We start from the raw sequence: 13,017 nt of genomic DNA on the forward strand, positions 1-13,017 counted from the left end.
AAAATGGTCAAATTTATGAGTCTTCCAAAAAGTCTAAAATTGTCATTTTTTTTTGTATAATAACTTAACCAGGAAACAATTTCAGTTTTACAACAACAAATTTTCATTTTATAAAGACTATTCTTTAAACTTACAAATACAATAGTACAACCAGAATAAACATTACATAATTATAGTAACATGTTCAATGAACGGCCCCTAATTATACCGATAAGACATTATTGTTTTTTTATAACTATATTTACATATATATACACATATAATAGTTGTAGTGATAACTAAATGTCACCTACACACAATATTTGTTTCTTCTCAAAGTCAATTCATCATATTTTGACAACATAATAAAAGATACATGACCATAAATAACCAATACTAACTTTTTTTATTTTCTTGTGTTAACTAAGTACAACTAGTATAGAACCGCCCTATCGACACACAAATATTTAGTGTGACCATATGTATCACATTTTAGCTACTTTGTCTGTTATGTGGCTAAAAATGCAACATGTTATAGACACGCATACAACTGACTCATGTCACAATACGTTTATCTACTGTCTCTCATAAAAAAACTATGACAATCTTAATCGATACCTGTAGCTGATTGTGACCTATGACCTCAGTATTTGACTGCGACTAATATTTTTCACATTTGGTATAATTAAGTATGGTTAAAATTTTGATTATCTATATAATGGCCACACAAACTAATTTAAATGTATCCAAAAACGGTATCTAAATTTTTTTAATGACCTTTGGCCACACTTTGTATAAAAAATGTCACAAGCTATTTTTTGGAAAGTGTGACCGTAGGTCTTTTTTGTACTAGTGTGATGATGTCTAGGATCAAGATGTTAATGTGTGATGAAGATGCCTAGGATCAAAGATATTTTTAGAATTATATATGTTGTGAATATAGTGTTGGCTACTTTGTTGACATAGTGGTGACTAGATAACAAGAATACATTTCCTTATTTTCTTTTATAATGTTGGACTCTTTTAAATGATATTGCATCCTTTTTATGCTATGTGGAACACTATAAGTATTATGTGTGCATTTCATAAAAAATATAATTCTTTTAAAATCAATTTATATCAAAAAGGGACAAATATGATTTCTTTTGAACTCGATTTTCATACACAAAGTTAAGTATTCACATGTGGTTGTGGTTTGACTTGAGTGACCAATTATGATCCCCATAATCGATAACAACTAATAACAAATAACCTTGTAAAGGTATATTAAAGGATTGGTTAAAAAAAACATCCTAATTTTCCATTTAGACATCCTATTTGATTTTTAAATTTTTTTATTGGTTGAATTTATATTGGTTTTTGAAAAAGTAAATTATAAATAGTTTATTATAGATTATTTTTAATAAAAGTGCTAATATGATGTCTAAGGGATGTCAATTTATAAATAGTTTATTTAATGTTTATATGATGTTAGCTACCTAGTAAGTGGTACAAGTGTAATGGCTCACTATACCTAGGGATAAGGAGAAACAGGTAGTGTACTATGTGTTAACTACCACATAGTCTGCATTTTTATGTATCTAATATTGTGGTGAGGATTTGGACATGAGATGAGAGGGATTGGGATTTTGAAGCATAAATATTGCATTTGTTATACGATGTTTTGTTTAGTGACGTTTTGATGAATTCCAGTTACCCTTTAATGACGAATGCCAATTATCCTTTATTAACGAATGTTAGTTTTTCCTTGACGAAGCATGACAGACCATCAATGATGTTTATGATGTTGTGTAATGTTACTCTGTCCTTGATGCTTCTTTTTCCTACTTATAATTATTGTTTTTTACTGATATTTTCACAAATATTTAGGAATTTAAGGGAAGTGTAAATCCATAGAACAACAAATATTTTGAACCCAGAGGTATTCATTATATTCTTAAGCTGAAACTATGTATTTTGACATGTATTCAATCTTTTTAGAGGATGAAACAATGAGATTTAGAAAGTCATATATAATATAGTTGTTTGCTTTACGTTTATATATTGATGTTTAATTGTTTTATTCTCATAGTTTTATAAATGATATATGTTTACTTTAAACTTTGGTTTTGACGACGTTGGAACCTATTTTTCGGCAAGAGAAATTAAATTATCTCCTACTTTTTATGCCTACAAATATTCCTACTCACTAACATTATGACACGTGTTATCATTCCACAATTCAATTTAATTTAATTTGATATATTCCAAATATACTCTTAATGAAATAGTTAACTAAATATAGAATGGTGACATGTGTGATAATATTAGTGGGTAGGAATATTTGTAGGCATAAAATGTAAGAGACAATTTAATTTCTCTTTTGGCAAAGAATGATTTTGGTTTCTAAAAGATGATTTTAAATTAGTTAAAACGATTAACATATACTACTTTTTGAGAATCTTTAAAGCTGAAATATCCATGAAATTAAGTTATTATGTTTTAATAACAAGTTTTAAGTTTTCTTAAAACATAAATAAACAAGAGTTGACATACATATTCAAGTAGTCCAAGATCTCACCGAATGAAAGCCAATTACATGTAATTTTGTCATTTTTCTCTTGTACAAAAAAAATTCATTACACAGTGTGAAGCAAACAAAATCTGCATGCGTTCTCATAATATATATGATGGAAATCTCTATAAAAATTAAATGATCCAAATATGTTTTATCAACAAGATTTCACTGCAGTCGGGGAACACACGTTGCCAGAACTGATGGAATAAGATTTAGTTCGTTTTTATGTCTGGAAAGCAAGATAACCTGATTAACTCATAAAACATCGGATGCCGAAATAACAGCTTGGAACCCTCAATACAAAATCAAATATGTTGATATGCGATTAATTTATCGTCGGGTTGAACCTCATGCAATACATGAATAAGTAATGGGTCCCCATGAAGATGAAGTAGAGGTACTTCCAACCTGTACGAAAGTTGTGGTTACAAATAATAATCATCTTTCATCCTGTTAACGATATACAACTCCTTGGATTTTACTGACGCTCACTTTAACGCTAATCTACTTATAAAAATCTCAAATCTACCTATAAATGTCATTTTCACACGAAAGGTCTACCCAAATTTCAGAGCTTACATGCTAAAGGGGATTTATGCATGTACATTTGGCATTTTGGCAGATGGTACCTATGAAAATCTCTATGTATATGTGAGATCCCTTTTTCTCACCTGTATTTGTTTCTTTGATAATCATAATATAACGACAATTAAGAACACATAACGTGTATAAACGTAAGTAAATGTGTAAGAAAAAAAAAAATCCACTATATTGGGTAGATTGTTGTCGTCTTTAGCCATTTTCGTCAAGGAATTCACTAAGATATATGCCAGATTGTAGGTTGCAAAGGAGGAATAAAAAAATTTGTTATTGAACACACTATTATTGCTCGAACGCAAGATCAATCAAATAATGGTTAGAAACAAACATTATTTTATTATTATTATTATTATTATTATTATTATTATTATTATTTAGTTTTTATTTTTTGTAGTTAGGCCATATACATTTGGCGGAAAAACCTTCGATGAAGGGATTCAATATAGTAAAATCTAGCTACCAACAAAAAATGTGTTATTGTTAATTTTTACCTAAAACGGAATTACAGCACTAGCATGAAATTAGATGGAGTCAACGAGTACCCCCTTTATTCTAGGAGCATTGTTCAACAAATGGGGTACATGGCCACCCAAAAATTTCATGGAAAAGAAGTAGAACAATAAATCATTATATTCCACTTGTCTTTTATAATGAACTAAAACTCCAGTCTTCAAACCATGAGTCAATGTGTCTCTTCACTCTCTTCACACTTTTCTTCTAAGCTCTTTATAATAAGAAAAAAAATTTAAAAATTAAAATAAAATAATTTTTTGGGGGTTTGGTTTTAATAATAGAAGTAATCCTCATACAATTTGATTGAAACATTAAAATCGTAGGATATCCTTACTACTATATCTTTTACGTTATGGTACAATTAATGTCAGCTATAAGTTTTTTCGAAGTAGTAAATTGCCATTTATGTTTTAGTTTGTAAAATAAATATTGGATTTTCAAAATGCTTTTACTTGCATATTTGGGAAAGAAAGTATAAATTAATTCTTTGGCATTAAATTTAATGTCTCAAATAATTTACGCTTCATACATTAGTTTAAAGACAATGACTTTGTATATTGACCAAATAAAAACATGTAAGGTTTAGTTATAATTGGATGATAATTTGATAAAAATGTTATAATCGACTTTGTTTTGAAAATATAAAAATGTGATTTAAGAAACTTCTTTAGTATAAAAGTAAATAGCTGGAAGATTTTGTACTACGGATTCCATTATGGTTGTAAACGAAACGAACGAATATGAATAAGACTAGAGCTTGTTCATGTTCGTTTGTTTAAGTTAACGTAACAAATAAACAAACACTAACGGATAAATGAAAGATTTTTATTGTTAATGTTCGTTTATTTAACAAATTACATTATTCGGGTTTGTTTGTTTATGCTTATGAACATCCTAATCGAACATATATGAATGGATATAAATAAACATACTTCAACATAGATGAAGATTAACAAACATATAATATAGTAATGTAATCAAACACAACTGAACACATATAAGTAGAGCTGCAAACAAACCAAACGTTCAGCAAACTGTTCATTAACCGTTTGGCGAGAAGTTCGTTTATGTTTGTTTGTTTAATAAATGAACAAACATGAACATAAATTTTCGTTGGTTTAATTAAATGAATGAACATGAAAAATGATCTCGTTCGTTTAATTATGTTGATGTTCATGAACATAAACGAACGAACATGAACAATGTAATTTATTAAATGAACGAACATGAACAAGAAAACTCGTTTGTTTCTCGGTTTGTGTTTGTTCATTTGTTCAGCTAACTTAAACGAACGAATATGAACAAGCCCCGTTCTTGTTCGTTCGATTCGTTTACAACCTTACATATGATAATAAAAGAAACTTAAATAAACGAACATAAAAGGACATTCACAAACATAATTAAATGAACATGATCATTGTTCATATTTGTTTGTTTAACTATACGAACGAGAAATTGAGTTTATTTCGTTCATTTTTTAAATAAACAAACATACCCACACTTCCTATCGAATGGTTCACGAACAATTAGGTGAACATTTGGTTCAAATACAACCTTAGATTCCATCTATAAATACTAAGGAGCAAGCCTACTTTGGAAAAACTAAGCTCCGTCAGCTTATTATAGTTTAATGTTTGATAAAATAACAAAAGTAGTTTATTGCTTGAGCATTAGTTTATAAGCTAACTTTTGATAAGCTATTTTGAGATAACTTTTGATAAGTATCTGAAGTTTCTTTTTAGAAAAATATTTCAAATATGCTCTTAACTATGGAAGAATCCCGTGTTGCGGGGTTAGGTATGCAAAAGAAATGGACATAACACAAAGAGTTTATTGAGTTAATTCAGATGTTACATTCCATTAAAAAAAGAAGATCATTCATCATGCTTGTATCTTATGGGTTTCTTCTTAATGATTCTATGTAGTGCTTCATCACATCTTGGTATTCTTTTCTTTAAACCTTTCATTCCATAACACGGTTAATAAAACTTGTTACTAATTTACCAAACGACCAAGGGAACTAAAAATTGTAATAAACAACAATCACTCCTATTGTAAGCAAAAGGTCACACCAATTGATTTGCCCCATGTTTCTTTAGGATCATCACATATCAAGACATTGTAAAAAGTGTTCAACATTGAACCTGTAAAAAAATAATCACATTTATTTAATCATTTAATCCTCAAAAATATATTATTGCATCAATTAATACGACCATAAAATGATTACCTACCACTATAGTTGTAGAACTCGTTACTCGGTATTTGTTCGGCTGTAACGTCCGTGTTTCTAGGCTAAGCATTAATTTAATGGTGTAATAGTTACGATCAACACTTATAACCTACTTTGAAATAATAAATAGGAATTATTTTAATATTACGTGATTTTATGTGTCTTATACTTAATTATATAAGATATAATAAGTTAAGAATAAAAATAAGCGTCAAAAATAAAATACTAGATAGGTACAATATCTATGAAGAAAGTTGTAGTGGTCGGGACAAGGATTCCAGAGATATAAAGAATGCTGAAATCCGAGTTATAACGAAGAAGATATGACCTGTCGAAATTTCGCATAAAAAAATCGACACGATACTAGGAATCATAAAAAGTGAGTTTATGATAAACTACTTTTTATCCTTAGGGTCTAAATGAAAGTTGTAGAGTACATCTCCACCTACGCTTGGATATAAAGAACGTCAAAAATGGACTTCGTATGCAAAAGTTATGACCTTCCGAAGATACAGCTGTCTAAGAGCATGACACGTGTCAGAAACCCTAAATTGACTGGACTCACGATGTGAGCCTCTTTTCTCACGACGTGAGGAGTCAAAACGCCACATTTCGAAGTTCAAAGTCTATGGAAACGATAACTCAAAAGCTCACGACATGAGTAATGAAATCTCACGACGTGAGGAGTCAAACAGACACTATTCAAGCCTAGAACGCAGATGTCGAAGCTACGAGTTGATTCAGCCATGGCTCATGATGTGAGCAATAAATTCTCATGATGTGAATGGGCTGAAATCAGCCTATAAATAGCAAGTTCGACCTCATTCACTTCTTACACCAAATCTTCCTTCTCTCTCCCTCTCTCGTTTTCTAAAGCCGTTCCGTGTCTCAAGCCCGACGATCACGAGCCGTTGACCGTTTTTAGATTCTATCTACTCCCGCTACTAAAGTGAGTGCATATTTATTTTCGTCTTACGCATAGATATGAAGTATTTTATATAAATTACATGCTATGTGTGCATATTGTCTGTATACTTGTTATCTATGTTAGACGAACACTATTATACATGTTTTAAATGATTTAAACTATATATGTATTTTATATCTACAAATATGTTGGGGGTAAAACATGGGTAGATGAAATAGTTGGTGTGTGATGAAATAAAATGATGAGAGGCCTCGATGTTTTTGTTAATTCAATCATCTAGCAGAGTATAGATGACAACCACGGACTATTCTAGACAGTCAAGTGGAACGCTAGCAGGCCCGCAACCTGTAGGTGTTTGTAAACGATGTGTTCAATGGTGTACTCTATCACTCTCATGGTTGTCTTACTGACATTTATTGTTAAATAAACCCCTTAGTAGTAGTTTCCATCCCCGATGATAATCTTTAGGCTAGATCCCTTACGATAGGTGTTTTAGGGACGTAAAGTGGGGGTAACGGGAATGGGTAATCGGGTTATTGTTGGTTGATGAAATTAATAAACTTACTTATTGCGGGTTGAAAACCCTATGTGCTCACCAGGCTCCCAAGCCTAACCCACTTAGTTTTCTCATATACAGGTAGTGGAAAGAGAGCACACGAGTGATGATTTGATGAGAGATCAATGGATTATAGGCTACTAGAATAAATAGATATTATAATGCCTATGCTGTTTATGTTTATGCTTTTGATATGTATTAACAAATAATCCCAAAGTTTTTAATATAATACATTTCTACGGAAATGCTTTGATAAATTCTTTTTCATATTTTTTTTGGTAACAAATTCTGCATTATATTTGTTTAAAAATAGACTCTGATTTTCAAATAAAGCATAAACAAATTGGTCTTTTTTTGCCGTGAATTTGGGAATGTCACATCAGCCCACTACCGAGTAGCGAGTACTTAGGAGTACTCGAGAATACATAGGGAGTACTCGCACTTGGTAATTCATGTAGAAATATCTTTAGGAAACTTATATATGTCAAAATCATAAGTTAAAATCTTATTTTCATTGAAATATATAACAAAATTAGTTATATGTGAATACACAAAAACTGAAACACAGAATGGTCTCACTTCGTGAATAATTATTGAAAATTTAAGATATATATATATATATATATATATATATATATATATATAGTAATAATCACATGTGTTTGTGTTAAATAATAAAACGTTAACTATATTATACATATTAATCACCGAGTTGACCGAGTTTTACAATACTTCTCAATTCAGTAAGGGGTCGTTTAAGGGGGGGGGGGGGGTGCTTTGCGTTCTGTAACTCGCCTTGGTAAGGGGCCAGGTAGTGGGTACTTGAAGGAGTAATCATCCAAGTCGGTGAGTTTTACATAGGGATGGCAAAAAAAACCAATTCATGAATTTTCGGGTCGGGTCGGGTCAATACTATCGGGTATTGGACCGGGTATCAGGTTCGTATCGGGTATTTTTTCTGGGTTCGGGTCAGGGAGTGGGTTGTGTCTGCCCCGACCCGACCTGCCCCGAATATATATATATATATATATATATATATATATATATATATATATATATATATATTACACTTTAGCCCTAACAAAACTCGTTCACACTTCTCACTCTTCTCTTCATCTTCTACTCTTCTAGGTTATAGCCGACGACTGCCTAGTGCCGACATTCCAAATTGACTGAAATCAAATCACAAGCTACGAGCCTGCGATAGACGATAGTGCGACCAACGACTCAGCGACAGACGATACACAACCTACAAATCAAACAACTGTGTCTTCGATCGATGCCACACAGTCACACACAAGAAACAATCACAGGTAATCGATCGCATCTTTCTTTCTCTTCATTTTTCTTGAAATTGATCATATGTAATCGATCACAACTTTTATCTTTCTCTTCGATCGTTCCCTGTGACCCTGTATCTTTCGTTCCCTATGGTAATTTGGATTCTTGAAATCAATTTCTTATTTAGAATCTGTGAATAACGTTTTGAACCTTTAGAATTTGTAACAATCATTTACATTCTAGTTTTGTGGTAATTGAGCTTATACGTGTTTATGATTCTATCTAATAACATTTTGAACAATCATTTGACAGAAGAAATAATTAATTTTGATTATATCTAAAATAATTTATATTTATATGTTTAGTTAAGAATATATTTGATCTTGTCTTCAATGTATTGTTTATGAAATTAGCACCTATTTAAAATCAATAAAAAACTGTTTTTTGCATTTATGTGGTTAAGAATAATGTCCTGATAGGTAAACTGTTATTTTTCAGGAAATATGAATTCAACCAGTCAAAATCATGCTCCAACTGCAAGTAGTCAAGATGTGGGAGGTTCGGGTTCTAATCAACAAAATACTGATTCTGTGGATCAACAAGATGGAACAAATATTAATGATACAGTTTTTGATGAAGATGGAGATGAAGTTGTTGGTTCGAAAAGGGCAACACGTTCACCGGCATGGCAACATTTTATAAAATTTAAATTGAATGATGAAGTTAAAGCAAGATGTAAACATTGCTCTAAAGTGTTGGGTGTAGATAGCAAGAATGGCACAAAACATTTACTTGCACATTATAAGCGTTGTGTACACAAACCTTTTACAGATATTCATCAATCTATCTTGGTGCAAGAAAATAAGAAATTAGATGGTACTACAACGCATGTTTCAAATTATGCATTTAATGTTGATACTACTAGGAAGGATTTGGTTGAAATGATTATTGTGCATGAGTATCCGCTTTCAATTGTAGAGCATCATGGATTTACGAAGTTTGTGGGAGGTCTTCAACCTTTGTTTAAGGTTCCTTGTTGAAACACCATCAAGGACGACATCAAAATAATTTATGATTACGAAAGGGATAAAACTATGAGTTTGTTAGCAAAGAACAAAAGCAGAATTGCAGTTACTACTGATATGTGGACATCTAATCATAAAAAAAGGGTTTATGGCAATGATAGCACATTTTGTAGATCAAAACTGGAACTTGCAAAGCAGAATTGTGAGGTGTATTATACTTATTTAACTACAATTTATACGTACTTATTATTTATATGTTAATATTAACATATATATTTTTATATATATATATATATTCTTAAACAGGTTTATTTACGTGCCTTGTCCGCATACATCTGATGTTCTTGCCGACATACTTTATGCTACTTTGTGTGATTGGAATCTTAATAGGAAAGTGTCAACTCTTACTGTGGATAATTGCACCACAAATGATGCAATTATCAGGATATTATTAGAGAAACTTCCTCTAAAATCACTAATGATGAATGGTGATTTGTTTCATATGCGTTGTTGTGCACATATTCTCAATCTTATTGTCCAAGATGGCTTATCTCATTAAATTTGAGATTGAGAGAATCAGTGAGAGTGTTGCATTTTGGTCTGCATCACCAAAGAGGGAGCAATATTTTGTGACAGCAGCAGAACAGTTGGGAATACCATACTCAAAGAAGTTGATACTTGACTGCAAGACACGGTGGAACTCTACATTCTTGATGTTGAGTGTTGCTATAAGCTACAAAGAGGTTTTCAATCGGGTAAAGACAAGGGACTACATGTTTTCCTACAGAACAGGATTGGGAGTTGGCTAGTGAGATTTGTGAAAGATTACAACTTTTTTATGAGGTGACTGTTATGTTCTCTAGTTCGAAGTATCCTACAACTAGGGGTGTAAACGAGCCGAGCCGAGCCCGAGCCTGACAAAGCTCGAGCTCGGCTCGTTTAATTTGAGGAAGCTCGAGCTCGAGCTTGAGCTCGATTCGAGCCTTAAAATGAAGCTCGAGCTCGGCTCATGAATAATTTAGTGGGCTCGCGAGCCTAATCGAGCCTAAACGAGCCTCTATGTGTGTGTGCATATATATATATATATATATATATATGTGTGTGTGTGTGTGTGTGTGTATGTATGTATGTATGTGTGTGTATATATATATATATAGAGGCTCGTTTAAGCTCGTTTAGGCTCGCGAGCCCATTAATTGAAGCTCGGCTCGAGCTCATTTAATAAACGAGCCTCATATTTAGGCTCGGGCTTGTTTAATTCGATCTCGAGTCGAGCTTTTAACGAGTCGATCCCGAGTAGCTCACGAGTAGCTCGGCTCACTTACACCCCTACCTACAACTAATGTTTTCTTTCCTTTGATATTTGAGATTGGGTATTCTTTGCATGAGTGGATGAAATCTCCTATTGAGGAGATTAAGATGATGGCTGACCAAATGGTTTCTAAGTTCAATAAGTATTGGTTTGTAATTCATGGGATAATGGGAATGGCAGCGGTTTTAGATCCACGATACAAATTAAAGTTTGTGGAGTTACTTTTGCCTGTGCTTTATGGAGAAGAAAAGGCAAAGATTGAATTTCAAAATTTGGAGGTGTTTATCCAAACTTTGTTTCAAGAGTACGAGTCAAGTAATGCATCTATAAAAAAGAAGAGTGAATGTATTATATTCTTCTTATTGTTTGTATAATAAATAGAACATTATCTTAAATTATTAACATTTTTATACTAAACATTAGGTGTTTATGGTGGTTCAGTTCCTGGTTCATCTTCATTTGGTTCTAGTATCTCTTCCGGTCATCGTGTTGGATTCAAAAAGCTCTTATCGGATATTGCTTCTATTACTAGAGATGATGATGAATCAGGAGGTATGAGTGAGTTGGATAACTACTTGAAGGAGAAATTGTTGCCTAAAGATATGAAACTTGATTTGTTGGCATGGTGGAAAACAAATGGGATTAAGTACCCGACACTACAAAGATAGCTAAAGATATATTAGCTATTCATGTTTCCACTGTTGCCTCGGAATCAACTTTCAGCACTAGTGGAAGATTAGTAAGTCCTCATCGTAGTCGACTTCATACAAAGACATTGGACGCTTTAATGCGTGCTCAATGTTGGTTGTTGAATGAAATTCGAGGTAGTATACTATTTTATATTAATTATATGAAATTGTGATTTTTTATTTTTTGCATATTAATAATATTAATTTTATACAACAACGTGTTCTTAAGAGACCGATGCATACTATCGTTCTGTTGAATTTGATTATGATGTGGAAGAGGTAAAACGACACTTCTAAAAATATTAATTTTATATAGTTTCCATAATTTTGTTTGATTTTGAGTTTGTTTAATATTTTTTAGGAAAACACTAAAGAAAGCGGGACAACAAGTTTGGATGATTTTGTTTGATTTTGAGTTTGTAACTTTGTTTTAATGTTAATTGGTAATGTATTATTGTGATGAATTAGTTTTTCATGTTGTGTACTTGGATGTTTTGGTTGGTTGGTTGATGTTACAATATTAGACTATTAGTAATTTCTATTTGGTTAAATGATTTAAGAATGTATTTGGTATTTTAAGCCTATGCGACGTCTTAATTTATCATTATGTATTTGTAGTTTTCCTTCTTTTTTTTTCTGCCATATTTCGGGTTTTAGGGTCGGGTTTTCGGGTAATTATCGGGTTTCGGGTTTAGGGTCTGGTTCGGGGAAAGTTTTAGCCCCGACGGGGCGGCCGATAAGAAACCCGTCGGGTATCGGGTCAGGTTCAGGTACATATGTAAAAATCGGGTTTGGGTTTGGGACACCATGCCCCGCCCCGAACCCACCCCATTGTCATTCCTAGTTTTACAATACCGCCTGCCACAACTCTATGCCAATATACTTCAACTTGGGGAAATATAGAGATTAGGGTCATCTATAAGATCTACATTTTATATATCTAAAAAAAATCAGTGTCAATAAGAACATAAAGAAGCAGAGATTGAAGAAAAGTTGAAATATGAAAGGATAAAAACTTGTGAATAGTTGCATGTATATCCTTTGTTTTCTTTTGTTTGTAATTGTAAAGCGTGTGTTCCCAGAAAATCCAATATATTATGTTGTATGTAAAAGTGTAGTCTTAAAACCCTAAGACTAGAGGGGTGATAATAGTGTACTATAAAAATGAAGCGTAGTTTTGTATTTTATAAAACCAATGAAGTGTTGGGTTATGAGCATTCTAACACTCCTAAGGTGTACATGCAACCCTAGAAATCTTGAATCTATGTTTTACTATGATACATGCAAAAATGATTTTCCAAGGTTCTTAACTTATCTAGCATGACATGGGGAATATTAAAACAT

The 13,017-nt window shown here is 32.1% G+C and overlaps 1 protein-coding gene across 1 annotated transcript; it reads left to right on the forward strand.

Moving 5' to 3' along the window:
* The first annotated feature begins 10,214 nt into the window (after positions 1-10,214).
* Positions 10,215-12,082, forward strand: LOC145040696 (zinc finger BED domain-containing protein RICESLEEPER 2-like). Its single transcript, XM_078988604.1, has 6 exons — positions 10,215-10,427; positions 11,041-11,299; positions 11,408-11,536; positions 11,632-11,808; positions 11,903-11,952; positions 12,035-12,082. The coding sequence occupies exons 1-6, from the start codon at positions 10,215-10,217 to the stop codon at positions 12,080-12,082; spliced, it is 876 nt and encodes a 291-aa protein (XP_078844730.1).
* The last annotated feature ends 935 nt before the right edge of the window (positions 12,083-13,017 follow it).

This window comes from Lactuca saligna, chromosome 4 (assembly GCF_052625555.1).
Source record: "Lactuca saligna cultivar CGN05327 chromosome 4, ASM5262555v1, whole genome shotgun sequence".
NCBI classification, from domain to species: domain Eukaryota; kingdom Viridiplantae; phylum Streptophyta; class Magnoliopsida; order Asterales; family Asteraceae; genus Lactuca; species Lactuca saligna.

What these genes read in the sequence shown, in the direction of transcription:
- LOC145040696 (XM_078988604.1), top strand. Translation starts at nt 10,215, where the DNA reads ATGGCTTATCTCATTAAATTTGAGATTGAGAGAATCAGTGAGAGTGTT. An exon ending in GTTTCAAGAGTACGAGTCAA is followed by an intron (nt 11,300 to 11,407) that starts GTAATGCATCTA and finishes ACTAAACATTAG; the next exon opens with GTGTTTATGGTGGTTCAGTT. An exon ending in GTTGTTGAATGAAATTCGAG is followed by an intron (nt 11,809 to 11,902) that starts GTAGTATACTAT and finishes CGTGTTCTTAAG; the next exon opens with AGACCGATGCATACTATCGT.